Source organism: Parasteatoda tepidariorum, chromosome 6 (assembly GCF_982258835.1).
Source record: "Parasteatoda tepidariorum strain Cologne lab strain chromosome 6, Ptep-v5.0, whole genome shotgun sequence".
NCBI lineage: Eukaryota > Metazoa > Arthropoda > Arachnida > Araneae > Theridiidae > Parasteatoda > Parasteatoda tepidariorum.
The window spans coordinates 28,931,009-28,958,222 of record NC_141760.1 but is presented as its reverse complement, the minus strand read 5'-3'; the positions used below and the strand labels follow the sequence as shown (position 1 = coordinate 28,958,222).

General features: G+C 29.5%; 2 protein-coding genes and 1 long non-coding RNA gene across 3 annotated transcripts; 1 reads left to right on the top strand and 2 right to left on the bottom strand.

The window, feature by feature from the left end:
• Positions 1-294: 294 nt before the first annotated feature.
• On the bottom strand, positions 295-1,368 carry LOC147807737 (putative E3 ubiquitin-protein ligase makorin-1). The gene has a single exon (XM_087166786.1). It carries the CDS (start codon positions 1,366-1,368, stop codon positions 295-297), a length of 1,074 nt encoding a protein of 357 aa, XP_087022912.1.
• Positions 1,369-11,818: 10,450 nt separating this feature from the next.
• Positions 11,819-14,025, top strand: LOC147807736 (uncharacterized). The gene is made up of 2 exons (XR_015434564.1): positions 11,819-12,259; positions 13,052-14,025. It is a non-coding gene; the product is annotated as an uncharacterized LOC147807736 (long non-coding RNA).
• Positions 14,026-25,334: 11,309 nt separating this feature from the next.
• On the bottom strand, positions 25,335-26,414 carry LOC147807735 (putative E3 ubiquitin-protein ligase makorin-1). Its single transcript, XM_087166785.1, has one exon. It carries the CDS (start codon positions 26,412-26,414, stop codon positions 25,335-25,337), a length of 1,080 nt encoding a protein of 359 aa, XP_087022911.1.
• Between the last annotated feature and the right edge of the window lie 800 nt (positions 26,415-27,214).

The following is a 27,214-nucleotide window of genomic DNA, read 5'->3' as shown; positions in this document are numbered from 1 at the left end:
ACTAACTTAAAAAAAGTATGTTTAAAAAATCATAAGTTCAAAACATGTGTAGTAGAATCGACGAATAAGATTAAAATAAAGGAAGCAATCTTAAAATAATTTTTAAAAAATCGCAGTTACCATTGTCAAATGACAAACATGAATAAAATTAGCATTTAAAAATAGAATTTCAGCAGAACATAATAAAAAACTCTTGCATAGTTAAATCTAAACAAATTGTGCACTTTCTACAAACGCGTTGTCAGTACTTTCATATACCATCATCTCGATGGAACATTGTAGATTCGAAATTGTTCACCATCTTCTTGAGTTCCTAAACATTCGATTATTAAAGCGACGTTTCTGAGCAGCTACTGATGGAATAACAGGCGATGCGTGAAGATGAAAACATTCCTCACCAAAGGGGCAAATTCCTTTACCGTTTTTGAAATATTTACAACGTTTCGTGCTCAAAGACTTTCTATAGTCGGCGATTAACATCTCCTTTTCCCCTTCAGAATGAACCCATTTCTTACTGGGTATGTAAAATCTAGACGGCACTCTACATTCGGGACAAGCACGAGTAACAGCAGAATCTATTAGATCTTCTTCATGAGAATTTTGCACATTTCTCCACTTAATGATGCAGAATAAACAAAACACGTGATTGCAATTCTCAAGAATACCAAATCGACGCTCTGCAACTCGATCTTTTTCCATTACGATATCCAAACATATACCACATGACAAATCGCGTCGAATATCCGTATCTCGCTCATGCCTACAGACTGCAATATGAAGTCCTCGCTGCTTTTCATCAAAAGGATCCAAGCAATATCTTTGACACAGTTCACATAACTCTCCGTGGATGCATGGGCAATCGTCGAATGGGCAAACACCATCAAAGAAATGCGGGCAGAATTCCATATCCAACTTCTGTGGCTCTGAACTATCAACACCGTCATTTGAATTCGAAGCAGTGGCTAAATATTTGCTGCTTGTCGGCACGAATTCAGGTGCATTTATCCAGTCGTGTAAATCTGATTCACGACAAAGAGATGCCTCACCATTTAAACTAGTGTTGAAATTTTGAAAATTTCTTTCGGCGGGAAAAATATCCATATTCCCTGTCTGTTGCTGTAAATGACCAGTATTCTGCTCTTCACTGCAAGGTTGAGATATATAATAAACATCATCTTCAGCTTTTGGATGAGAATACCAACAATTATCACCAAACATGCAAATGCCTTTCAAAGAAAAACGGCAGACGATATTTTCGCGAAATCTAGGCGACTGTCTAAAATTGCACCTATTACCTTCTTGGCAAGAAGAATTTAAATAAAACGGGCGCACTAATTTCGTCATATCTAGTGGTGCGCTTTCAGCCATTTTATAGAATACTTAATTCACTTTCACCTCTGCTAGTGATAACAACCAACTACGGAGTAATAAAGTATAGTGCACTGGGGGAGATAGTGTACAACAGAGGGCGTGTCGATTCTGATGACGTGAATATAATCATTTCAGAGCAAGGCGTATGATTGGTTATCTACAAACTCTTCCTCTTATGGTAGGAGGCCATCATTGCGCATGCGCAAAGTGGACCCATTTCTATCGTCTCAGTTGCCATTTGTGAAATAAAAAAAATCTTGCAAACTGTCATTAATGTTGAAATAAAGCATAACCCATTTGTGCCATGAGTCAATTTAAATCTGCTTTTTTATAAAATAGAAAGAAGTAGTAGCACAAATGATTCATTGCTTTGATTTATTTTGCGAAAACAAGGAAGTTTTGCCTACCACACTGTATAATATAATATAAACAGATCTGAAGTAAGCCACATTACCTTTTTTAAGTTAAAGTGGAAACCAACAGAAAGAAATATGCACTTAGTACAAACAAATATGTATTATCCCTTATTTCAGATAGTTGTTTAACATTCATCGGCCTTCATAGGTTTTTCATACATAGTTTGCGCATAAATGGTTGAATTACTCACATTTGAAAGTATACACTTTAGCATTTGCACGCACTAACCAAGGAATTAGATAATTTTGATTAATATTTTATGCATAGGGAATAACCGTGCATTGTCTATAAAGACTTTAAGATCCTTTAAACTGTGCAAACAAGGCAAGAGCCACGTTCCTAACTCATTGGACAGCATGTGTATTTTAAATAAAAATTAGAAGCGCATGTTATTATAATCAATTTTCTCTAATTAAATTGAATTGAATCAGATGTCAAATATTATTACATAATGAAATTGCTGGCAATGCACTACACTGTAAAAAATATCGTATCAAATAACGGTAAAATGTACCATCACTCACCGTGCTGTTATTTTTTACCGTAAAATCTATTTTTACCAGAAAATGTTACGGATCAGAGAATCTAATATACCGTAATTTTTAGAGTAATAATTACCGTAAAATTACTGAATCGCTCTAAATAAATATTACTTTCAAAATTGCGGTATATATAATATTTTACGGTAAAATGGTTTATGTATGACGAAACTGCTGGCATTTTATACTGTAATTTGATCCGCAATTTTTTACAATGTAGTACTTTTGGTTGAACTTCTTATATTTACGAAGAACCTATTTGAGAATAAAATGAAAATAAAGGCTTGTTGAATGAAATAATCTTGCTATGAAACACGAGTAGCGTGCTTTAATTTTGAGAAGTCTTTCTAACAAACTTATGATGATAAAACGTCATTCGACAATTATACTAACAGTTAGAGTTCGCTTTGTTAGATTAACAAAACCAACTCACAATAATTTTCTATTTCTTCTATTGACTTTTCTCAAAATTGTGAAACAATAAAATTATGCGGTTTATGGTTATGAGTAAGTATATTAAAATTACACATTTGTCTGTTTTCAGATTTTTTTAATTTTAATTCTATTAGTTTAAATTTATGAAAACCAGTTCGGAAAATGCTTAATTTTTTAACGTAAATTAATTAAAAATAAATATGCTTACCAAAAATAAAAAAATATATATTACTGTTATTGTTGTTGCTTATCCACCTTGGCTTAGACAAACTAAACCAAATTCAAAAGACCATGTCGCACAATTAAATCCAAAACTATATCCCCTCCATTCAACAGCTGCCCCACTGAGGTACCAATGCAATCTAAGATATGAGAGGGAAAAGCGATGGCAGAGCAGCATAAGTCTTCTCATTTCCGTTAAAAATTAGGCTTTTAATGTGACTGACTAGTCCTTAATGTGACAAGACTAGATATAGTTTGTCTACGGTAAGAGCTCCCCCCACCCCGAAACAAAGTTTGAGGCCGTCTGCTGCTATTGAAAAAAAATAGCTCATTTTAGGGAGGGTAGCTTCTCTTCATTCTATGACTAACATTATGGAACGAAGAAAGAGATTCCCTTTCTATCTCAATCCCGAACCAAAGCCTTTAAAACGAGAGCCAAAGCAGTGGAGCTTTTTAACATTGTTTCAACCAGTACAGCATATGAACTCGCAGAATTGTAACAAATACATAACAGTCAGGAAAATACGTAGCCAAATTCTGAAAATGATAATAAACATGTTTCTGAAACATCGAGAATGAAATATTATGGAAAAGTGCTTAGAGAAACATTTCTGTGACATCCCGTTTAAAATATTTCGAAGCAAAAACAATTCCGCAACTACTTTTCTTATAAGCTTCCTCTGTGCGTGTGCAACACGCAAAATGATGTCTTATCCCTCTTTTGGTATGCAATAAGTGACATAGGATGTTAATTAAAAAGTAATTAAAATAGGAACAAATAGGATGTTAATTAAAAATTAATTAAAATAGGAACAAATAGGATGTTAATTAAAAAGTAATTAAAATGGGAACAAATAGGATGTTAATTAAAAAGTAATTAAAATAGGAACAAATAGGATGTTAATTAAACTAGGAACTTAATTAAAAAACAAGGGCAATTAATTTCTTTCAATTCACAAGTTCGTAAATTTTTTACATTGAATTAGATTTATATCAGAACTCAGTTGATAGTCCTGATTATTTCATAGTTAGAAGGATGTTATACATAAAACAATCAAAAAGTTTATTGATTTGAAACTGTAAAAAAAAAAAAAATCATTTAAATTTATTCATTACATTAAACTTTCAGATTATTTCCAATATTAATTCCCGAAAAATTTCTATGTTTAACAAGGTCATATTCAATTGTGAAATATAATATTTTTATTTCATTCTTCACAGTTAAAAAGTTACCTACCTTTAGGTTTATAATTTAGCAAAATATTTTTTTTTCTCCCATCAATAATACTGATACTCTTGGAAAAGTTAGTCGCTCATTAAAATATTTTCTGCTATTTAACAAGCATGGGTGATTTCAAATTCTTATTTTCTTGCTTAATCCTGTCTCTGTAACATGCAAATCAAGTAATTTTTAATAGTTTAGGTTGCCAATTGTCACTTTTGATGGATAATCCGATCAGGTTGTTCACCATATGCTACTGATAACCTAAGAAAGAATGTTTGAGACTATTCATTATCTCCAACAATGTTTAAAAGTGTCACTTGACAATACTTCCACAGGTGATAAGCAGCAATTTTCTTTTAAGTGACAAATTCTTTATTATTTATTGAGAAGTTATCATTAACAAATTTTAAATGAGTAAAAATACAATTCAAAAATATTCTATTGGACGTTCTGACATTTCTATTGAATATCTTCTTTATTCTCTAAGAAATGTTATCACTTTCTGAGAACCCCGATTCACAGTTTGAATACCCTTCAGAATTGAATATTTTCAAAAAAGCAGATTTTCAAGATCCCTTTAGATGAATGTATCCGGTGAAATCTTAAGAGGATGCCACACCCCACGGGAGAATCTTTTCATTTCAAATTATCTTTCACCTTCAGTACTTACTTAAAATTAAAAAGAACGAAAAAGTAAGTTCAGACAAACTTAGAGTAAGTCGTGAAGTTTCAATAGCTGAAAAAAATACTTCAAAATATTAAAATGTAAACAAAATATTAGAAGAGAACTTCTCCGTTGCGTAATCCTTAGTTATCATCTCATAATTTATTTTCTTTTGCATATTTTAAAATTTTCTTTTCAGTATTTGAAACTTCATGGTTTACTCTTTGGTTTGTCTAAATCCACCTTTTTCAACATTTTAAATTAGTAATGAAGTAGGAATAGAATTTGCGACGAAAATTTTCTTCTGAGATATGGCGTCCTCTTAAGAGTATGCCACACCAAGGGACAATCTTTTTGTTTCAAATTCTATTTCACCTCCATTACTTATTTTAAGTGCCGAAAAAGTGAGTTCAGACGAACCTAGAGTAAACCATGAAGTTTCTATTGCTAAAAATTTTTTTAAAAGAATATTAAAATGCAAACAAATTCTTGAAAGAGAACTTCTCCATTGCGTGGTCCTAAAATATCCTCATGATTTTCATTTTGATATCTTAAAAATTTCTTTTCAGTTCTTGAAACTTCGTGGCTTTATCTAGGTTTGTCTGAACTCACTTTTTCTATCGCTTTAATTTTAAATTAGTTATGAAGGTGAAAGAGAATTTAAGACGAAAAGTACTTGTAACTTCATGGCTGAACTCACTTTTTTATCGCTTTACATTTAAATTAGTTATGAAGGTGAAAGAGAATTTAAGACGAAAAGTACTTGTAACTTCATGGCTGAACTCACTTTTTTATCGCTTTACTTTTAAATTAGTTATGAAGGTGAAAGAGAATTTAAGTTGAAAAGTACTTGTAACTTCATGGCTGAACTCACTTTTTTATCGCTTTAAGTTTAAATTAGTTATGAAGGTGAAAGAGAGTTTAAGACGAAAAGTACTTGCAACTTCATGGCTGAACTCACTTTTTCTATATTGCTTTAATTTTAAATTAGTTATGAACGTGAAAGAGAATTTAAGACGAAAAGTACTTGCAACTTCATGGCTGAACTCACTTTTTCTATATTGCTTTAATTTTAAATTGGTTATGAACGTGAAAGAGAATTTAAGACGAAAAGTACTTGTAACTTAAGTTCTCTCTTGGAAATAACATAGGAGATCATGAATTTGATTATTGGCAAACAGTCTTTTTTGTTTTCTGGGTTAGGTTTAAAATTAGAATGTTACAAATTTGAACATTGACATGGTCTCTAAACCAATATAGATATACCGTTTACTGCGTTATTGATTTTCAAAAGAATAATTGAAGGAATATTACGATATTTATAAAAAAAAAAAATTTAAACTGATAATGTGTACAAATTTTATGTGCTTCATCGAGTTCTTGAATGAGGAGCATGCTAATATTACATGCTAATTTCATCATACACAATGATCAAGCTTCAAAAGTTGAGCTATAAATTATATACCGATGTGAGAATGTCCGATTTCGTTCCTTTATTTCCTTCAAGAAAATGTTTTAATACGCTCAATTTTTTTTTCTAATGGAATTTATAAAATTATAACCGAAACTTATATTTTAAGGATTATGTACTCTGTGTTTATTATTGTGAAATTAATGACTTTTTAAATGTTCTTAACTTGTAATACAGTTGATTCTCATGAGAACGCTCAATTGTTTTCTTCTGCCTTCCAAATTTAAAAAAAAAAAAAAAAAAAAAAAAAAAAAAAAAAAAAAAAAAAAAGCCGGAGTGCAGAAATATACAGCGAGTATTTATTCACAACAAAAATATTAGGCTAATTTCGGCAGCACTATGCTACACACTCGTGAAAATTTGAAAAGTATCAAAATTGATTTATAATTCAACTTGTATACGTGACGTAAATGTACCATAACATATACGCAAATGTACCATTTAAAAATATAATTCAGGAAAAATTCCTTAAAATTAATATTGCTGGTTTCGCGTAGCTATTTTCGTAAAAGCACATACTTTAGATAACAGCCAAGACTACATGTTTTCTAAAAATGAACCATTCAAAGGGAATAATATTTCACAAAATGAGTAAATAACATTTTTAAACAAGAAGTATTATTGATAAATTTATTGTACCCGTTGAAAAGAAAGTGTATAATTTTCTGAATGCATTTTCTTAACCTATAGAATTCATAAACAACCGATTTCAGCAGAATGGTGCAATACACGCTTTTAATGACTGATATGAAATAATCCATATTTCGCTAACTTTTTAACACCAGATAACGATCACCTGGGATAAGAGTCTAATAAGCAGAAAGACTTTTTAATGAAAGGACTTGTGAGTGAATGAAAAATTGTAAAAAGATTTGAAAAACGTGCTATTTTTAGAATCATCATCTCAAAAATTGTTCTTTTACTCCATTTGACTTTCTTCTTCTTAAATAACTTATAATCATAGTTTTAACACACGTTTTGAAGAAATTATGTATACAAATTTCTCCTAATATTTCGTAATAAAAAAACAAGAATATTAATGATTTATTTATACAGTGAAACCTGCCAAGTTGACCACACTTGTAAGTTTTACATCTGAATAAGTTGACCTCAATTATCAAGAACGGAAATTTTCCTACATAATAAAGAAGCAAAACCTTTGTAACTTGACTACCTGTCTATCTTGTATGTTGACCACTGAAATAAGTTAATTTTGTCTAGGAGTATTATGAAATTCTATTCTAAAACCCTCATAAGTTGACCAGAAAAAAAAAATTCAGAAAATTTTCTGTCATTTTGCAATGTATGTTAATATTTCACTTGTTCGGTGAAATAGTGTAAAAAGCTAAACTAAACCCTTTTGTGAGTTGACCATCTGGGGAAACTGTAGGGAGTCAGCTTTTGACCATTTCGTTCATTCATTCTTTGAAAACAGGTGTGTTAGTTGAAAAGTTGCTCTTCCAGTTGCAATAGTGAGCAAATAGGCTTATATGTGTAGTAATAACAGAATAAATTTTGAAGTGTTAAAATTTTGTTTTGTTAAAGTTTTCAATGTTTTCGTGTTCTGATATTTTAAGAAATTATTTTTATTAAACACTTCACATGCATAACTAACAAAATAATTTTTTTTAAAAAGTTAGTTAAATATTAAAATTATTTCTGTGTAACAAATTGAAGTTCGTTTAGGTTTAAACACATTTCTTGAGATATTCATTTGGCCATTTGCTAAATCAAATTTTTAAGTCAAGTAAAAAAAAAATTTAAATGTATAGCAACATGTAGGAAACGAAAAAGTAAACAATGTCCCACCCCTTCTATAAGTTGACCACTTGTCTACGTTGGCCACTAAAACAATGCACATGAAGTAGTCAACTAACACAAGTTTTACTGTAATTGTTTCATTGAACCAGAGTAGTTAATTGTTTTCGTAATAATCGGCCTTACAACTATTTAACTTAGATTCTTTGGACTAGGCGTCACTTCATGCATGTCTTTCGAGATTGAAATTTCAAAGATAAAATGTAAAAATTACAAGAATGCGTAAGCTGGTTTCAACTAACAAAAAAAAAGGGACAAAATCGTTGGCAAAAGAAGTTATCTCATGAAAAGAGTGTCAGAGTTGAAAAAGTATTGTAAAAACTGTAACAATTGTTACTCTTGTTTAATTAAGGGTATTATAAACCTAATTTTCTTTTAATCATGTTTTTTAAAGAACTAACGAAAGGAGTGTGTAAATAACATCAACTCGTAATTTTCTTCGTGTTTTTTTTTGTTTTTATTTATATTTACAACTATTTAATTTCTATAAAATTTTGCGATTATGCATCAGAATAGCTATCTTTTTTCAGGTCCACCTTTGCTTGATCACTTTTTTTTCCTTTCCTGAGAAGCTCTTCATAAATTTATGATAACTTATGAAAATTTGGTTTTAATTCAAAACTGTCATACAAATTACATTAAAACAGCTTTAAAAAAATAAATAATGTCAGATAAAAAGTCAAAGATTCTATAATCTTGGAGAATCAAAAATAATTTATTAATTTATTTAAATTTCCTTTTTAAAGGAGATTAAAAAAAAAAAAAAAAAAAAAAGCCCAGAAAGCAACGCGAAAAGTTATGGTTGCTTAGCAACGAGAAGCACTATCTTTTCCCATCTTGTCATTCATTCAGTTTCTTTATGGTTGTTATAAATTATTTCCCCTTCTATGGCGAGGAAATTTGGCATATTTTTAAACCATCGCCAGATATATAAATCCTTATTGCGACCTAATTTACAACCCATTTTTTTCGAAATTTTGTCTACCCCCCCTATTTTAAGGGTCAGGATTCCAAATATGTAAAAAAAAATGCATGTTTATTCAGAGAAAGTACGTTTTTGTGTCTGATTTCGTAACTTAATTAATAGTTAGCACTAATTAATTAGCATATTTGAGGTCACCCAAAGGAACCATTAAGATTGACACTTAAATCGTGAAAATCCGATCATTAGAACAAAAGTTATTCAGGGTGATATCTTTTTTTTTTTGCGGTACATCGTGGGGCGTGTCTATTCTGATGACGTAACTTAATAATCCTGTGCAAAAGCGTATGATTGGTTATCTAAAAATTCTTCCTCTTATGGTTGGAGGTCATCATTGCGCATGCGCAAAAGGATTCTTTTTAGATTGTCTCAGTTGCCATTTGTGAAATAAAAATTTTTTTATTATTGTTTTTATTTTATTTAACCTTTTTTCGATTTTATTTGACGTTAATATTTCCTACTTGGTTTATGCAAGTGCTTATAAAAAAGGATGAATAATTTGTATTTTATAATCGGAACAAATGGTGCTTAATAAAATTCACATAAATGTTATGAATAAATAGTTTACATCATCTAAAAAAGTTTTTTTTCAAAGTTGCATTTTTACCATTTTTCTAAAAATATTTTAAGTCTTTTTCTTTTTTTGCTAATTGAATGCAAATGATCTATTATGAATAAACTGTCATTAATGAAGAAATAAAGCATAACCCATTTGTGACCTGAGTCTATTTAAATTGACTTTTTTTTAAAAAAGAAAAAAGTGGTAGCTCAAATGATTCATTTCTAAAATTTATTTTGCGAATACAAGAAAGTTTTGTTTACCACACTATAATAATAATATGAACAGATCTGAAGTAAGCCACATAAATTTTTTAAAGTTAAAGTGCAAGCCAAAAGAGAGAAATATGCATTTAGTACAAACAAATATGTACTATCCCTTATTTCAGATAGTAGTTTTTCAAACATCAATCTCCATAGGTTTTTCATATATAGCTTGCGCTTAGGTATAAATGGGTTAATTACTCACATAAAGTAAAAACTTTAGCATTTGCACACGCTCACTAAGGTCACACCTTTGATTAATATTTACTTGGACCTTCTTTTGCCCGTATTCTTGAGGGTACCCATTTCATAAGTTTCTGTATTGTATTTATGCATAGGGAACAACCATGTATTGGCTACAAAGACTTTCAGATCCCTAAAACAGTGCACAAGGCAAAACAAGGCAAGAGCCAAGTTCCTAACTCATTGGACAGCGTGTGTATTTTAAATAAAAACTAGACATAGATAGTTCATAAAGAAAAGCGAATTTTCGTAAAAAAATGCATGAATATCTTTAATTAGGTCATTTTTTTGTTCCCGATAGCAAGAATTGAATATAAATACGCGTCAACAATGATGCAATTTTTGTTATATAACGAAATGAAATTGTTAACAATGAGTTTCACTCATACTAACAATGTATACCAATAATATCAATTGTTAAAGTAGCGATATTCCAAAAAAAATTCATTCTTGATTGAACTGCTATAAAAAGAGGTTTGATTAAGCGCTTGAGATATTTCAAAATGGCTTTTGGTGTAAAAAAGTGGATTAGGAAACAAATGTAAGTGAACATAATGTATATTAAATCATTTATTAGGATATTAATTCGAATTACAGCTCCATAAATACTGTTATTTTTTTCAACCTATTGTATTTTTGTTTAGTACCTATTGTAGTTAACAATATTTGCTCTAGAGTACAATTTCTGTGATTAGGATAACTTTATTTTACAACTAAAAGTAAAGTATAAAAGTTTGTTTAATTTATTAATGCTTTTTTTAGAAAAACATTCAGGATGATTGTTAAATTGACACTCATGAAATAATTAAGTTACAATCTTGTTAATGAAATATTTTTTAATCACCGTTGCCAATTTTCCAAGAAAAAAGTAGTGATATAGCGACTATGAATTTTGATACATAAGCGCTAGAATCCAAATTTATTTAATATAAGCATATATTCAGCAAAATATTTTAAATTATATTACAGAACTATCGCCAATTCAGTGATATATTATTTAATATGCAAAAGAACATTAGATTTGGTGATAGTATCAGTTTTTAACATTGTATTTAGTACCACTATCGTATTATTGATCTTTAGTTTTAGTGCCACAGTAAATCACTCTTAAAAAAATGTACTATAGTATATAATTCAGATAAAGATAATATATTGTACTCCATTATTGAAGGATGATCACCAGGGTTGCTTTAAGCGTAGTTCACCAATTCTTCTCAAAGAGGGATAAGATGATAAGAGCGCACTCCACTAGGTTTTGGAAAACCTAGTGGACCTAGGTTTTAGAAACACCGGGTTCGCTACATTCCAGTCGGCATCTACTTAATGCATAAGTATCTGAAAGAAAAAGAACGAGGACTTTAAGTTCTTGCTTACTAAGAGGAACAGTATTATTCAAATAAATTTGAGAAAATTTTTTTTGGTTTTAATTAATTCTAAACGTAAAAAGCAAATATCTCTATAGCCATTTATCATTTTCTTATCACTGGCAAGTATTAAGTATCATATCTGATTGATTAGTGAATGGAACTTGAGTATCGTTTTTTTTTTTTAATTTGAAAGTCTCCATATCTCTTACAGCCCATTTCTGTTAATAAGTTTTTAGCCTGTTGCAGTTACAGTTAATTTCGCTCTCTGCTTAATAATTAGCCAGAAAAAGTGTTGGAAAATGTTGAATTATAAGATTTCTCTTAAGACACGACTCACAAATTAAATGTTTTTTATGATTTTTTCCCACTTATTGCATAACATTTATTTAAGATAATAAAATGAGAAATCATATTTTTAAGATGTAAAATGGATCTTGTAAGCCGGTAAGATTATATAAGAATGTGTTAAGTGTCCTATTAATTTTCATTTTAGAGTCAACGTCAAAAGATCTGGCGTCAAAAAGTATGACTATTTGGTGGATGATGGAGTGGTTGTGAAAAAGAAGGGAAAACCCTTCAATCACAAATCATATTTTAAAGATGTTGTCTTGGACTACTATGATGTGATTAAGCCCTTTGTGGGAAGAATCGGATCGGAATTCTTGGATCTCAATTTGGCTCAGGTAATTTAGTAATGCCTACATATATCATTTATATTTATTTTATTTTAAAGTTAATTTCGCGTCTCAATTATAATTTTGTGAATGTAAGGAAATAATGGTAACAAAATATTTTCTTTTGAGATTCAACTTATACGCATTCATGTAACCAACCATCTTTAAGCCAGCTGGAATCGTAGCAGGAATTCTGAATTTTCTGTGACGCCGCTCAAATAGTTAATGATGAGCATTGATTTTTTAATGATAATGTTATTAGTCTAAATTCTACGGTAGAAAATTTTAGTTTTTATTAGTTACTTATTTTAAAATTCAACATAGAAATTTTACAGAAGATATCATAAATGCTGTTAACTTTGTCTGTGGGAGTTACTACAAAATTCTTTTTTTGTTCACTAACACTTTTCAATTACATTTCTAGCAAAATTATTTTTAGAAAAATTACTTGAAGCATTTTAGTTATTTCTCTAATTCTCTTATTATTAGGAATTAAGTTTTTAAAACAATGATAAAGTGCTCATTTCCATTTTGTAAATGCACCTAAAGGTAAAAGGAAATCTTTACCTGCTTTAAAAATTTAAAAATCTACTTCGAACAGAAATTTAAATTTTTCAAAGAAAAAATCTATTTCAGAGAATAAAAAAATGAGATATTCTATAATATAGTTCTTTTTTTATCTTTCCTCCTTAAAAGTTAACCTTTTTATCCAAGCAAATTTTTTCATAGTATACTTAATATATGAAATATGAGCATATGTTCAACTAATTTATTTTATAACTTTCCATTATTCTCTTTCAGCCAGAAGTGCTTGATGCATTTTGTCCCGGTGATCCTAATGACACTGGTGATTCTGAGGTCAAAAATGATCCAAATGATAGTCTGTATTAAATTGTTCATGCATTGAACATTAATACATTCTCTGCATTTTGAACAGAAATGTGAAGAATTTGACGTATAGTTTGTGTGTGATATGAGCCCCTTAACGGGTGGACTCTATTATTGGACCGGAAAACTCTCCGGATATTTATGTAAAACTTCAAATATTTTGAACGACAAAAGCCAAATTTTTGCTATTGTGTGATTTGAGTGCCAAAAAGGACAGACTTTATTTTTGGATCTGAAAACTCTCCCTACATTTGCCGAGAAACTCAACAATTTTCAACAACACATAACATGAATATTGAGCGATATGAGTTTCTGAAAGGGTGGAACTGGAAACTTCACGATATATTTGTAAAGACTCAAAGATTTTGACCGCCTAATGACAAATAATGCTATGAGCCTCTAAAAGGGTGGACTCAATTTTTTGAAACTGAAAACTCTCCGACATTTTTGTAAAAACTCAAAGGTTTTGAGCAGGACTATAGAGTAATATGAACCCCAAAAAGGGTGAACTCTGTATATTAATCTGGAAACTCTCCCGGTATTTACGTAAATTCTTAAAGATTTTGAGCGACTCGTGACATGTATATTGTGTGATATGAGCCCCAAAAAAGATGGAATCCGTTTGTGAAAATGAAAACTCTCCCGATATTTCGTAAAAATTCAAGGATTTTGAGTGACTCGTGACTATTGTGGTATATGAGTCCCTTAAAGGGAGGACTCCGTTTGTGAACTACAAATTCGGAACATTTCTTGTAAAAGAGTTTTTTCTTTAAATTGATTGATTGTTTAAAAGATTGTTGTATTTTCAATAAGTTGTAACTGATTTCTAAAATAATAATGATAAAAAAATATAAAAAAATAAAAATAAATAAAATAAAAACTTAAAATAATGTTTTTTTATTGATCTACCTCATATAATGCTTCATATAACATCAAATCATAATGTTTTTCTTAAAAATCTTTTTAGGATACAAAATATTTACTCTTGCATTTTATGTTTGTTTAAATTATCAATATGATATCTTCAAAAGATTTTAAAAGCAATTTTAAGCTTTTTAAGGATATTAGCTTTTTAAGAATTAATGCAATAAATATTTTAAAGATTTACCCATTTTAATACAGTCCAAAAACTGATGCCATGTCTATTGCCATACATTTTCATATTTTTTCATACTTACATATATTTTTCATTTCATGCATTTTTTATATTTCATGCGTTTTTCAATGCCTAATTTTTCATATTATACATATTCATTTATTCATATTTTTTGTACTACATGTTTGAAATTTGCCTTCTTGTAGGGTATACATATGTATAATGTTTCATGGTTTTTTGATGAATCTTTTTTAGTAGTAAACTAGGAGGCTCCGCCCCCTGCTCGCTAACGCTCGCCAACCCCCGAGAATTGCTACGCAATCCTATGTGGTTCACGCCGTGAACCATGGCTAGCTGCGCTCGCTCGCCAATGAACACAATGTTTTAGCACAAAGACATAATATATTATCATCAAAGACATAGTATTGTACTTATGTAGAAGAATTCTACCAATTTTCTTATTGGCTTTTAAAAAAGTATATTAGCTATTTAGATTGTACATGGTGAAAAAATCAAAACATTAGCTAAATAAGAAACATATTAGCAAAATAAATTATCAAATATTGCTTCACTAATATTCTGCATTTTAAAGCGTGAAAATTCAATGCATAAATAAACGCGAAATATAAAAAAATTCAATGCATTCAATACAAACACTTAAACGTTTTTTAGACGTTTAGGTAGCTCCCAGTAGAAAAATATCAATTCAACAGCGGCCTTTTAAAGCATTCTCACTTCAATTAATTAATTAATTCCTAATTGGGTATACTATAGCCTACGTCACAGGTTGTGTTATTCCTACTAAATTTAACCCATGAACGGCATTTTCTGCGAGCCTAACTTCAAGCCACAAATAAACAAACGAAGTGTTTGATCGTTTAAATAGCTGCTCGCCAGATTTTATTGCATTATGAAGAAAAGTAATTGATATTCGATTTTTGATTAATAATTGATTTATGTGGATAATGGCATTTATGTGGATAGTGGCATAGAATTTAGCATTGCGTCATGGTAAATGTTATTCCTATTATGTGGAAGTAGTTGCGTTTTTTTTATATTATACCCAATGGGTAATAATATAGCCTACGTCACAGGTTGTGTTGTTCCTACTAAATTTAACCCATGAACGGCATTTTCTGCGAGCCTAACTTCTAGCCACAAATAAACAAACGAAGTGTTCGATCGTTTAAATAGCTGCTCGCCAGATTTTATTGCATTATAAAGAAAAGTTATTGAAACTAAATACGACTAAATAAACAACAACAACTTAAACAAATAACAACAACTACTAATAACAATAACTAAATAAACAACAACTAAATTCAGGCCTGTTTACACGGTCCAATTTCTTGAATTCGAGAAATTGGACGGATTTCTCTGTCCAAGAAATTGGATGATTCGTTGACACTATCCAAGTTCTTGAATGTCGCTGATTCGTTAAAAGAAAAACTCGCGCATGCGCATTGTTCATATTCAACATTATAAAATAATACTTACATAAGTTTAAAATAACTAAATAAATTCAAATAAAATCATAATAACACAAATGAACCGCAACAGATCAATTTATTTGGACTAAAATATATGAAAACAGACAGGAAGATGACATAATTTGCTGCCTGATTGTTGACGTCACAAAACCTAAGACGCTGGTTGGTTAAGGGAGAAAAAACTTGGATGGAAAGTAGAACATGCTCTACTATCGTCCAAGAAGTTGGACCAAGTTCTTGGATGTTTGTTTACACGATCAAAGCTTAAAGCAAAACAAGTTTCCATCAATATCAATCAATCTCTGTCCAAGAAATTGGATCGTCATATGTCATTGCGTCATATGTTGTTCCTACTAAATCGAAGTAGTTGTGTTTTTTTCATATTATACCCAATTGAGTTTAAATTAAATATTGTCATGTTTTTAGTGCATGAATCTGAATTGAACAACCTGATAATGCTCACTCTGGTTATTGTTATCTGGTTGCTCACTACGTGCTCTTGCGCGCCGAATCCAATCAATTAAAAATGAAAACTATTGCCAGCGCGAGAAAAGAAATATCATCGGTTTTATTGATACATACATACGTACGTATTAGCGTTTTATATAATATAGATAGATTAGAAATGCATGTTATTATTATCAATTTTCTCTAATTAAATTGATTTCAATCAGGTGACTAATTTTATTACGTAATGAAATTGCTGGCAATGAACTGCTACGCTGAAAAAAAATTTCGTATCAAGTAATGATAAAAAGTACCGGCACTCAGCGTGCTGTTATTTTTTTATCCCAAAATCTATTTTTACCGGAAAATGTTACGGCCCAAAAAATTTAATATACCGTAATTTTTAGTGTGATAATTACCATAAAATTACTGAATCCTTCTAAATAAATATTACTGTCAAAATTTGCGGTATAATATTTTACGGTAAGATGGTTTTTATGTATGACGAAAGTGCTGGTATTTTATACTGTAATTTGATCCGCAATTTTTTACAGTTTTGTACTTTTGTTTGAACTTCTTATATTTATGAAGAACTTATTTTAAAGTAAAATGAAAATAAAAGCTTGTTGAATGAAATAATTTTTCTATGAAACAAGAGTAGCGTGCTTTAATTTTGAGAAGTCTTTCTGACAAACTTTTGATGATAAAACGTCATTCGATAGTTAGAATTCGCTTTGTTAGAGTAACAAAACTAGTTCTTAATAATTTTCTAATTCTTCTATTGATTTTTCTAAAAATTGTGAAGCAATAAAAATTATGCGGTTTATGGTTATGAGTAAGTAAATTTAAATTTCACATTTGCCTGTTTTTAGATTTTTAAATTTAAATTTTATTAGTTTAAATTTATGAAAACCATTTTGGATAATGCTTCATTTCTTTAACGTAAATTACGTAAAAATAAGTATGTTTATCAAAAATCTAAAAATATATATAATACTGTTAGAGTTGTTGCTTAGCCCCCTTGGCTTAGACTAACTAAACCAAATCCAGAACACCATGTCGCACAATTAAATCCAAAATTAGATCCCCATCATTCAACAGCTCCCCCACAGAGGTACCAGTGCAACCTAAGATATGAGAGGGAAAAGCGATGGCAGAACAGCATAAGTCTTCTCGTTTCCGTTAAAAATTAGACTTTTAATATGACCAGTCCTAAGTCTAAACTAGATTACGTAACCTGAGCAAGTATAGGACAGGAGCACTGTAACTACAGTCGGTGGAGCTTTTTAACGTGGTTTCAATCCGTACAGCACAATAACTCGCAGAAATGTAACAAATACATAACAGTTAGGAAGAAACGCAACGAAATTCTGAGAATGATCACAAAGCATGTTTCTGAAACATCGCGAATGAAAAATTATAAAAGAGTGCTTACAGAAACATTTCTGTGACATCACGTTTGAAATATTTCAAAGCAAAAACAGTTCCGCAGCTACGTTTCGATTTCAAAGCAAAAACAATTCCGCAGCTACTTTTCTTGTAAGCTTCCTCTGTGCGGGTGCGACGCGTAAAATGAAGTCTTTTCCCTCTTTTGGTAGGCAATAGGTGAAATAGGTTAGAAAAGAACTTAATTAAAGAACAATTTCTTTTAATTTACTTGTTTATATATTTGTCACATTGAACTAGACTATATCAGAACTCAGTAGATAGTACTGGTTATTTCGTAGTCAGAAGGATGTTATGCATAAAACAATCAAAAAGTTTGTCGGTTTGAAATCGAAAAAAAAATTCATTTAAATTTATTAACTTCATTAAACTTTTAGGTTGCTTCTAATATTAATTGCTGAAAGGTTTCTATGTTTAACTAGGTCATATTGAATTGTTATCAAATATATTATTTTCATTCCTTTCTTCTCAAATAAAAAGTTGCCTATCTTTAGATATAAAATTTAGCAAAATAAATTTTTTTTTACTCACACCAATAATATTTTTACTTGTACTTTTTGAAAGTTAAAGTTATTCATTAAACTATTTTCTGCTATTTAACAACCATGATTACTAAGTGATAGCAAATCTTTATTTTCCTGCTTAACCCTGTCTCTGTAACATGTAGATCAAGTAAATTTTAATGGCTATAGTTCGTTCATCAGGAGTTGGCACTCGGCTCCACCTCCTCGGTCGAAGAGATCATTTTAACGTGGGAGTAAAAGCAGAAACATATTCGAGTTTGAAAATGATACAACCTTTAATGCATGCCAAACGCAAACAGTGAATTCTATTTCAATCACTAACCTCGCTTTATCATCTACTAATTATACCTTTTGTTACTCAAGCTAATTAAATATATTTTAAATTTAAAAACTGCTGTTTTCCCAGCAAAGTGTCATAATAAGGACAAACTATTCACATAAAAGAGAGAAATATCATCAAATATATTAAATACAGTCGAACCTCTATTTAACGAAGTTGCTGAATTCCGATAATGAGATCGTTATATGGAAAATTCGTTAAATAGAAAATCGCCTTTTGAAATGCTTAAAAAACACGAAACAGGTTTTAAGTTCATAAGAACTAGGCATAATTAAAAAAGCAATTGCTACACCTTTATCTTGTAAACTAGTATCTATTATTTATTTTATAAATCATAAATCTTAACCATAAAAGAAATATGCATGGAAAACAAGAATTTGGAATTATGGAATTGTTACACTATCATGCTACATGCATTTTGAACTAAAAAACAGCTAAATTTATGCATGAAATTTTGTTTGTATTTGCTGTATAAAATTATAACTGCAAAGTAATTTTAAATAGGGAAAGTGGATCTCAAAGAAAAGTTCGTTAAATAGAAAATTCACTTCGCTATTTGGAAGTTATTTTACGAAGAAATTTCCAAAATGTTCCTGGTTCCTCAAAAAAATTCGCAAAATAGAGAAATTCGCAAAATGGAAGTTCGTTAAATAGAAGTCCGACTGTATTTAATGTTAAAAAAAATACACATAAAGATTATGAAATAAATTTTTTTGTCATACGATCGCCAAATAGCAACCTTGTTAAGGATTGTTCACATCCTTCTCCCAAAAATAGCGAAATAGTATCGTCGGATACCACGTGATGAAGGCTAAGTCAAGTGCCTACTCCTGGTGAACGAACAATAGTTTAAGTTGTCAATTTTCTCTTTTGATGGATAATCCTATTAAGCTATTCGCCATGCGCTACTGATAACCTAAGAAAACTAATTGAGACAATTCATTATCTCCCACAATGCTTAAAAGTGTAACTTGACAATACTTCCTCAGAAGATAAGCAACAATTTTCTTTTGAATGAAATTTTTTTTATTATCTATTGAGAAGTTATCTTTAACTTTCAATAGAATAATTTTTTTTTCAAGGAATGAAAACGCATTTCAAAAATATTCTATTAGACATTCTAACATTTCTATTGAATATCTTCTTTATTCTCCAAGAAATGTTATCACTTTTCCAGAGCTTCAGAACCTCATTCATTCTCTAGGCATCATTGATGTTACAAAATTGAATACCCTTCCGAATTGAATATTTTCAGAAAAAAAGACGTTCAAGTTCTGCTTAGAATCATTAGATGAATGCATCTGGTAAAAGCTTAAGAGGATGTCATACCGCGGAAGAAAAGTTTCGTCGCAAATTCTCTTTACCCATCATTACTAACTTAAAATTTAAAAGAAGAGAAAGTTCAGGTAAACCTAGAGTAAGTTATGAAGTTTCAATGGCTGAAAAAATACTACAAAATATTAAAATGCAAACAAATAATTAGAAGAAAACTTCTCCGTTGCGTAATCCTAAGTTATCGTCTCATAATTTATTTTCATTTGTCTATTTTAAAATTTTGTTTCCAGTATTTGAAACTTCATGGTTTGCTCTTGGTTCGTCTAAACTCACTTTTTCTAGTTTTTAAATTTTAAATTAGTAATGAAAGAGAATTAGAATTTGCGACGAAAACTTTCTTGTGAGGTATGGCGTCCTCTTAAGAGGATGCCAAACCAAGGGACAATCTTTACGTTTCAAATTCTTTTTCACCTCCATTACTAATTTAAAATTTAGGGTGTAGAAAAAGAGAGTTCAGACAAACCTAAAGTAAGTTATGAAGTTACAATTGCTGAAATTATTTTTAAAAATATGTCAAAATGCAAACAAATTATTGGAAGAGGACTTCTCCATTGCGTAGTCCTAAAATATCTTTTCATTATTTTCATTTTTATATCTTAAAAATTTCTTTCTAGTACTTGAAGCTTCATTTCTTTATCTTGGTTTGTCTGAACTCACTTTCTCTATTCTTTAAACTAGTCATGAAGGTGAAAGAGAATTTAAGACGATAAGTTTCATCCAGAGTTAGGCGCCCTCATAAGTTCTCGCCCAATTTTAAATAAAATGGTACACATAATTTTTTTTTCGAGCTAAGTATCACAAGCTTTAGTTTTTAAATGTTCTCTCTCGGAAATAACATTTTGATATAATTTATACTAAATTAGTATAGTAGGAGTAAAAATTACTGTTTGGTAAAAAATAAGCAAATTATTATAAAACCATTTTCAAGTTATTTACACAGACAATTACTGATGCCTATTTATTAGATAGAGTAATATTATAAAAATGTATGTAACAGCTAAAATGTTACCAAAAATTTATGGATTTTTTTTTAGAACAGAAACCAAGAAGCTAAAGTGAGCTTTCATATTATATCGGGAATTTCTTCTTTTTAATTTTTTTCTAAACATTTTTGAGGATGCTAGATTAAAAGCACATTGACAATTTTTTTTTAAATTTGTACTTTTCAGAAATTTCAACGACTTATCAAAATAAACTTTTATTTATCAGACTGATAAAGAAAATGATCTGATACTGACAATTTGGATTTCTCAATGAGATAAATCTGGGAAAGTTTGCCCATAACTCAGCATAATAATTTTTTAAAAAAATTAAAAATAATCTAAGAATTAATTTCTGTTAAATCAAGTCGAATCGAAAACAATTCAGCGTGAATAATCTGAATTTATTAGTTTTTAATGCACATTGATTTTTTTTTCTGCAGGAAAATTTTAATTTAATAAAATAGCTCGAATAAAACCAAGAAAGCTCTGTTGCTTAATTCTTCCCTACAAGGTAGAAAAGATGACGCTTATGAGGAGAGATTGATATTGATAATATCTACAATTACATCAAAAGCAATGATAATTGCCCTCAAGCAACATTGTTGAAATTTTTTCGTAAACAAAGAGCGTGCTCTTCAGCCTAAATTAAAGAATCAGGTAAATAAAAGAATTTTAATTATAGAAAGAAATAAAAGATCGCAGAAAGTAAATTGCGCTGAAATTGATTGGTAATCCTTGATTAGTCGCCATGCTTTTGTCAGCTTATCTCTTAGTTTATTATCTTCAAAGGAGGGGAATGAAAATGCATTAACCACCTGAGGATTTTTTTTTTTTTTTTTTTTTGAATTTTTGAACTGAAAATTTTATTTTTTTATTTTTATTTAAACCATTTTTTGAAATTTGGCTTTATCTAAATTCGAAATACAATCGAATGTTGTTTATGTGTACATTCCTAATGATATATGCTTTTTAAAGAAAACTTAAATGTAATTGCCTTTGAAATTTTTATTCTCTCAACATGAATGAAAAATTTATTTTCACAGCGGTAGGTAAGAAAACTGATGATTCACAATTTTATGTCAAGATGAATGGGTATTTCTAGAAAATATTCGACATCCTTTGTTGTAGTTTGGATTATTTCAGTCTCACATCTGTCGAATGAAAGAGATAAATGGAATCAGTCTGGTACTGTTAGTGGTCAGAAAAACTTCATTAGTTTTTAGTTTACTACATCTACAACTAGGTTGCAAATGTAATTACCTACAAACACAACTACTGCTTTTTAAATGTAGTGACTACAAACTACTATCGAAATGTAGTCACTACTTTAAGGAACCGAAATTTGCTCTAGAATTTAATTTACACCAATGTTCAAAATGGTTTTGAATAAAAAATTGGCTTATGAAGAATTATTACATGAAGAACTAGCATGAAGAATAATTTAGAAATATTTATAAAATTTACATGAGTTAGTTATTCTAAAGCAGATTTTTTCGAATTTGTTCAGTTAATTCAACATGCAACTTTTTATGCCCTTCTCGACAGCGAATATTAATTAAGGAAATGATAGAATGCTTGATGACCTTTTATTTCTTCTAAGAAACTAAGTACCAATTCTTCCCTTTAAGCATCACTTCATTTATAGCTAGTTCCAACTGCTGATTAAGTTTTGAAGTTATACTTCTTACGCGACTTCCAACAAGGTTGCGTTAAACGTTTAACGCTAAATTTTTATTGCCCGGGAAATCACGTGGTAGGATCCAGTTTTCCCCCATTCATTTCCATATTGTTTTGGTTCTCACTTTTTATTTTGTTCACTGTACATCTTGATATGCATTATGTTAATCTTAACTTTAAAAATCTAATCTACCTAAAACCTATTGCTGTTATTTTTCAATATATATAAAATTATACTATTTTATACCAAATTATACCACTTTTTTCATTTTTATCATGATATAAATTATACCGTCATTTTCTATACCATTAATTTTGGTTAAAAAGGTAGAATTTGAAGGTGTAAATTAATTGCTATTTGCATGTAAATAAGTTAAGTAATCAAACACAAACACGTAGTTTTTTTTAATAATTATAGCTCTTTTTTAATGGAGTAGGATTATAGACCACCCAAACATGGATGGTTTCCGCAATCTGGAAAGTATGGTCCTTATAGTTTTGTCAGGAGAGCAGTCCAAAATTCTTGTTCCTTACTGTTATTAGTTATTCATTTTTAACATTGAACTTTTTTTAGAAAATCACTAACTTTTTGCACGTATCTAATTTGCTTATCAGAAGATATATCCTTACGAAAAAGATAAATATTTATTTTTCACATTTTTTCTTTAATAATTACCAATTTTGAATTAAAATACAGAAAAATTTTCTCATCATTTTAACTAACATTACATAAAGTAACAAAACGTGAACAAAATGTTTTTGAAAAATAGAGAATTGAAAATATTTAACTCGGAAACTATACCATCAAATTTTGTCACTTAAAATTTACGTTGATAAAAATGTTGTATTTTTTCGGTCCATTATTAAACTTCAATTCCCTGAAACGCAACTTTTAAGAGTTTTCCTTTGAACTAAACTAAATGAATTTTAATCTATGCACACGAGTTAATTTAAGATGTTTACTTTATTGTCCATAATTCCTTTGAAAATGTAGTTAGTAAAGTGATTAAAATTGAAAAATATTTTTTAAAATGTTACTTAAAATTGTCTAGAATTTAATATTTATAATAAATAATAAAATTATTGGTTAAAAATACTCTGCATTGTTTTAATTATTAGAAATAATTAGCATAATTTTATAAAATACATGGGAAAATAATTATTCAAAATCAATGCATTCCTTAATAAAAATTAACTTAGCTTTTATTAAGAAAATTATTATACATATTTCTAAGTTTCTTCTTTCGTTACATAATAAAATAATATTCACCTTTATAATATGTCTTAAATGCAAATATCTTTTACAAAATAGCATATTTTACAAACAAAAATTAAGGAATTAATTAATGACCCATTTTTGAAAATCAAGATTTACGCTATATGATCGCCTTTCCATTATGCAATTATTCTAGTTAAATAACATAATTCTAATTGAAACTGTACTACGAAATTAATTTTTTGAAGATCATGAAACTATCACATTATTATTGTGAGAAAAAATTATCTGAAAAAAATGCGTTTTCTGAGGCGATAAAGTAGGAAACTATTGCCCTGAAAAATAGGAGAAAAATTTCGCTATTAATGTTTGCAAGTTAAGCTTAATCTAGCAAAATTCTGAAGAACTATAAAAAATATCGTTAAATTGCCTTGCTTTTTAATTAACAGAACAGAAGCAGTACCATATTGTAACATGTCATGAAAATTTAAATTAAACATCATTACTTGACTTTACGAAACAAAATAAATGAACGGTAATACAAATTAAGACATTAAAGCAGAATAGAAAAATGGGAACATACTTTATTTAAAAAAAAAAATCATAAAATCAGGCTACACTTTATTTTTTTTTAAAAAAGTATACTTACAGATAACTATAAATTCAAATCTACAGATTAGAGCAAAATATATACAGCTACAAATATAATTTAAAAACTAGCATTCATCCATAGATTATCCATAGCCTTTATCCATTTATATATAGATTTTATTCACGAAAACATATTCATAGAAAAACATAAATTCGAAGCATGTGTTGTGGAATCGAAGAATAAGGTTAAAAAAAAGGCATAATTGAAAAAAAAAAATTGTTAATAACTCACATTAACAGTTATTATATGCAATAAACAGGAATTATATCATCACACAAATAGAGAGTTTTAGCTGAACATAATAAAAAAAAATTCTTGCCAGTTAAAGCTAAACAAATATTGCACTTTTTACAAAAGCTTTGTCTGTTTATTGACATATACGTATATTCATTTGTATGTCACATTGCAGATTAAAAAATTTTCATCATATACCATGTTTAATAATCCAGAAATTTTTTTTAGTTTTACTTTCATAAACAAATAATAATAATAAAATACTCAGAAATTTAATTATTACTCAACAATTAAAAGTTACTCTTATATAACACTGAAAGTTAAGTTTTTTTAGAAAAATATCGATAGAAAAAATTTTAGAAACTAATATTTAAGCTGAAATACGTCAACATTAATACAGATTATTTTCAAAATTAGCTATTATCATTCATTATACTCGCTTTAAGTTTTACACTCAAAATAACTTGAAAAAAGTAGGTATAAAAAAACATAAGTTCGAAACATGTATACTAGAATCGACGAATAAGATTAAAATAAAGGAAGCAATTTTAAAATAATTAAAAAAACAATTTGCAGTTACCGTTGTCAAATGCTCCAAACATGAACAAAATCAGCACTTAAAAAGAGAATTTCAGCTGAACATAATAAAAAATTCTTGCTTAGTTGAATCTAAACAAATTGTGCACTTTCTACAAACGCGTTGTCAGTACTTTCATCTTCCATCATCTCGATGGCACATTGTAGATTCAAATTTGTTCACCATCTTCTTGAGTTCCTAAACACTCTATTATTAAGGCGACGTTTCTGGACAGCTACTGATGGAATAACGGGCATTGCGTGGAGATGAAAACACTCTTCACCAAAGGGGCAAATTCCTTTACCGTTTTTGAAATATTTACAATGTTTTGTGCTCAAAGACTTTCTATAGTCAGCAATTAATATCTCCTTTTCCCCTTCAGAATGAACCCATTTCTTACTGGGTATGTAAAATCTAGACGGCACTCTACATTCGGGACAAGCACGAGTAACAGCAGGATCTATTAAATCTTCTTCACGAGAATTCCGCACATTTCTCCATTTAATGATGCAGGATAAACAAAACACGTGATTGCAATTTTCGAGAATACCAAATCGACGCTCTGCAACCCGATCTTTTTCCATTACGATATCCAAACATATACCACATGACAAATCACGTCGAATATCCGTATCTCGCCCATGCCTACAGACTCCAATATGAAGACCTCGTTGTTTTTCATCAAAAGGATCCAAGCAATATCTTTGACACAGTTGACATAACTCTCCGTGGATGCATGGACAATCGTCGAATGGACAAACACCATCAAAGAAATGCGGGCAGAATTCCATATCCAACTTTTGTGGCTCTGAATTATCAACACTGCCATTTGATTTCAAAGCACTGGCTAAATATTTGTTGTTTTCCGGCACGAATTCAGGTGCATTTATCCATTTATGTAAATCTGATTCACCACAAAGAGATGCTTCACCATTTAAACTGGTGTCGAAATTTTGAAAATTACTCTCGGAGGGAAAAATATTCCAACTCCCTGTCCGTTGATGGGTAGGACCAGTATTCTGCTCTTCATTATAAGATTGAGATATATAATAAACATCCTCTTTAGAATTTGGATGAGAATACCAACAATTATCACCAAACATGCAAATGCCTTTCAAGGAAAAACGGCAGACGATATTTTTACGAGATCTACATGAGCCGTCATGTGTATAATTGCACTGATCACCTTCTTGGCAAGAAGAATTTAAATAAAACGGGCACACTAATTTCGTCGTATTTAGTGGTGCGCTTTCAGCCATTTTATACAATACGTAATTCACTTTCAACTTGACTAGTGATAACAACCAACTATGGAGTAATAAAGTATAGTGCACTGGGGGAGATAGTGTACATCGTGGGGCGTGTCTATTCTGATGACGTAACTGTAATAATCCTGTGCAAAGGCGTATGATTGGTTATCTACAAACTCTTCCTCTTATGGTTGGAGGTCATCATTGCACATGCGCAAAGTGAACCTTTTTAGATTGTCTCAGTTGCCATTTGTGAAATAAAAATTTTTTTATTATCATTTTAATTTTATTTAACCTTTTTTCTATTTTATTTGACGTTAATATTTCCTACTTGGTTTATGCAAGTGCTAATATAAAAATATGAATAACTTTTATTTTAGAATCAGAACAAATTGCGCTTTGTAAAATTCACAAGAATATTATAAATAAATAGTTTACATTATCCATAAAAATATTTTTTAAAGCTTGCAATTTTACAATTTTTTAATTAAAAATTTTTTTTTCTGAAAATATTTAGTCTTTTTCTTTTTTTGCTAATTGAATACAAATGATCTATTATGAATAAACTGTCATTGATGTAGAAATAAATCGTAATCCATTTGTGCCATGAGTCTATTTAAATCTACTTTTAAAAAAAATGGTAGTACAAATGATTTATTGCTAAAATTTATTTTGTGAAAACAATGAAGTTTTGTCTACCACGCTATCATAATAATAATATAAACAGATCTGAAGTAAGCCACATTAATTTTTTAAAGTTAAAGTGGAAGCCAACATAAAGAAATATGCACTTAGTACAAATAAATATG

Coding starts and splice junctions, on each gene's coding strand:
- LOC147807735 (XM_087166785.1), bottom strand. CDS start 26,414: ATGGCTGAAAGCGCACCACTAAATACGACGAAATTAGTGTGCCCGTTT.
- LOC147807737 (XM_087166786.1), bottom strand. CDS start 1,368: ATGGCTGAAAGCGCACCACTAGATATGACGAAATTAGTGCGCCCGTTT.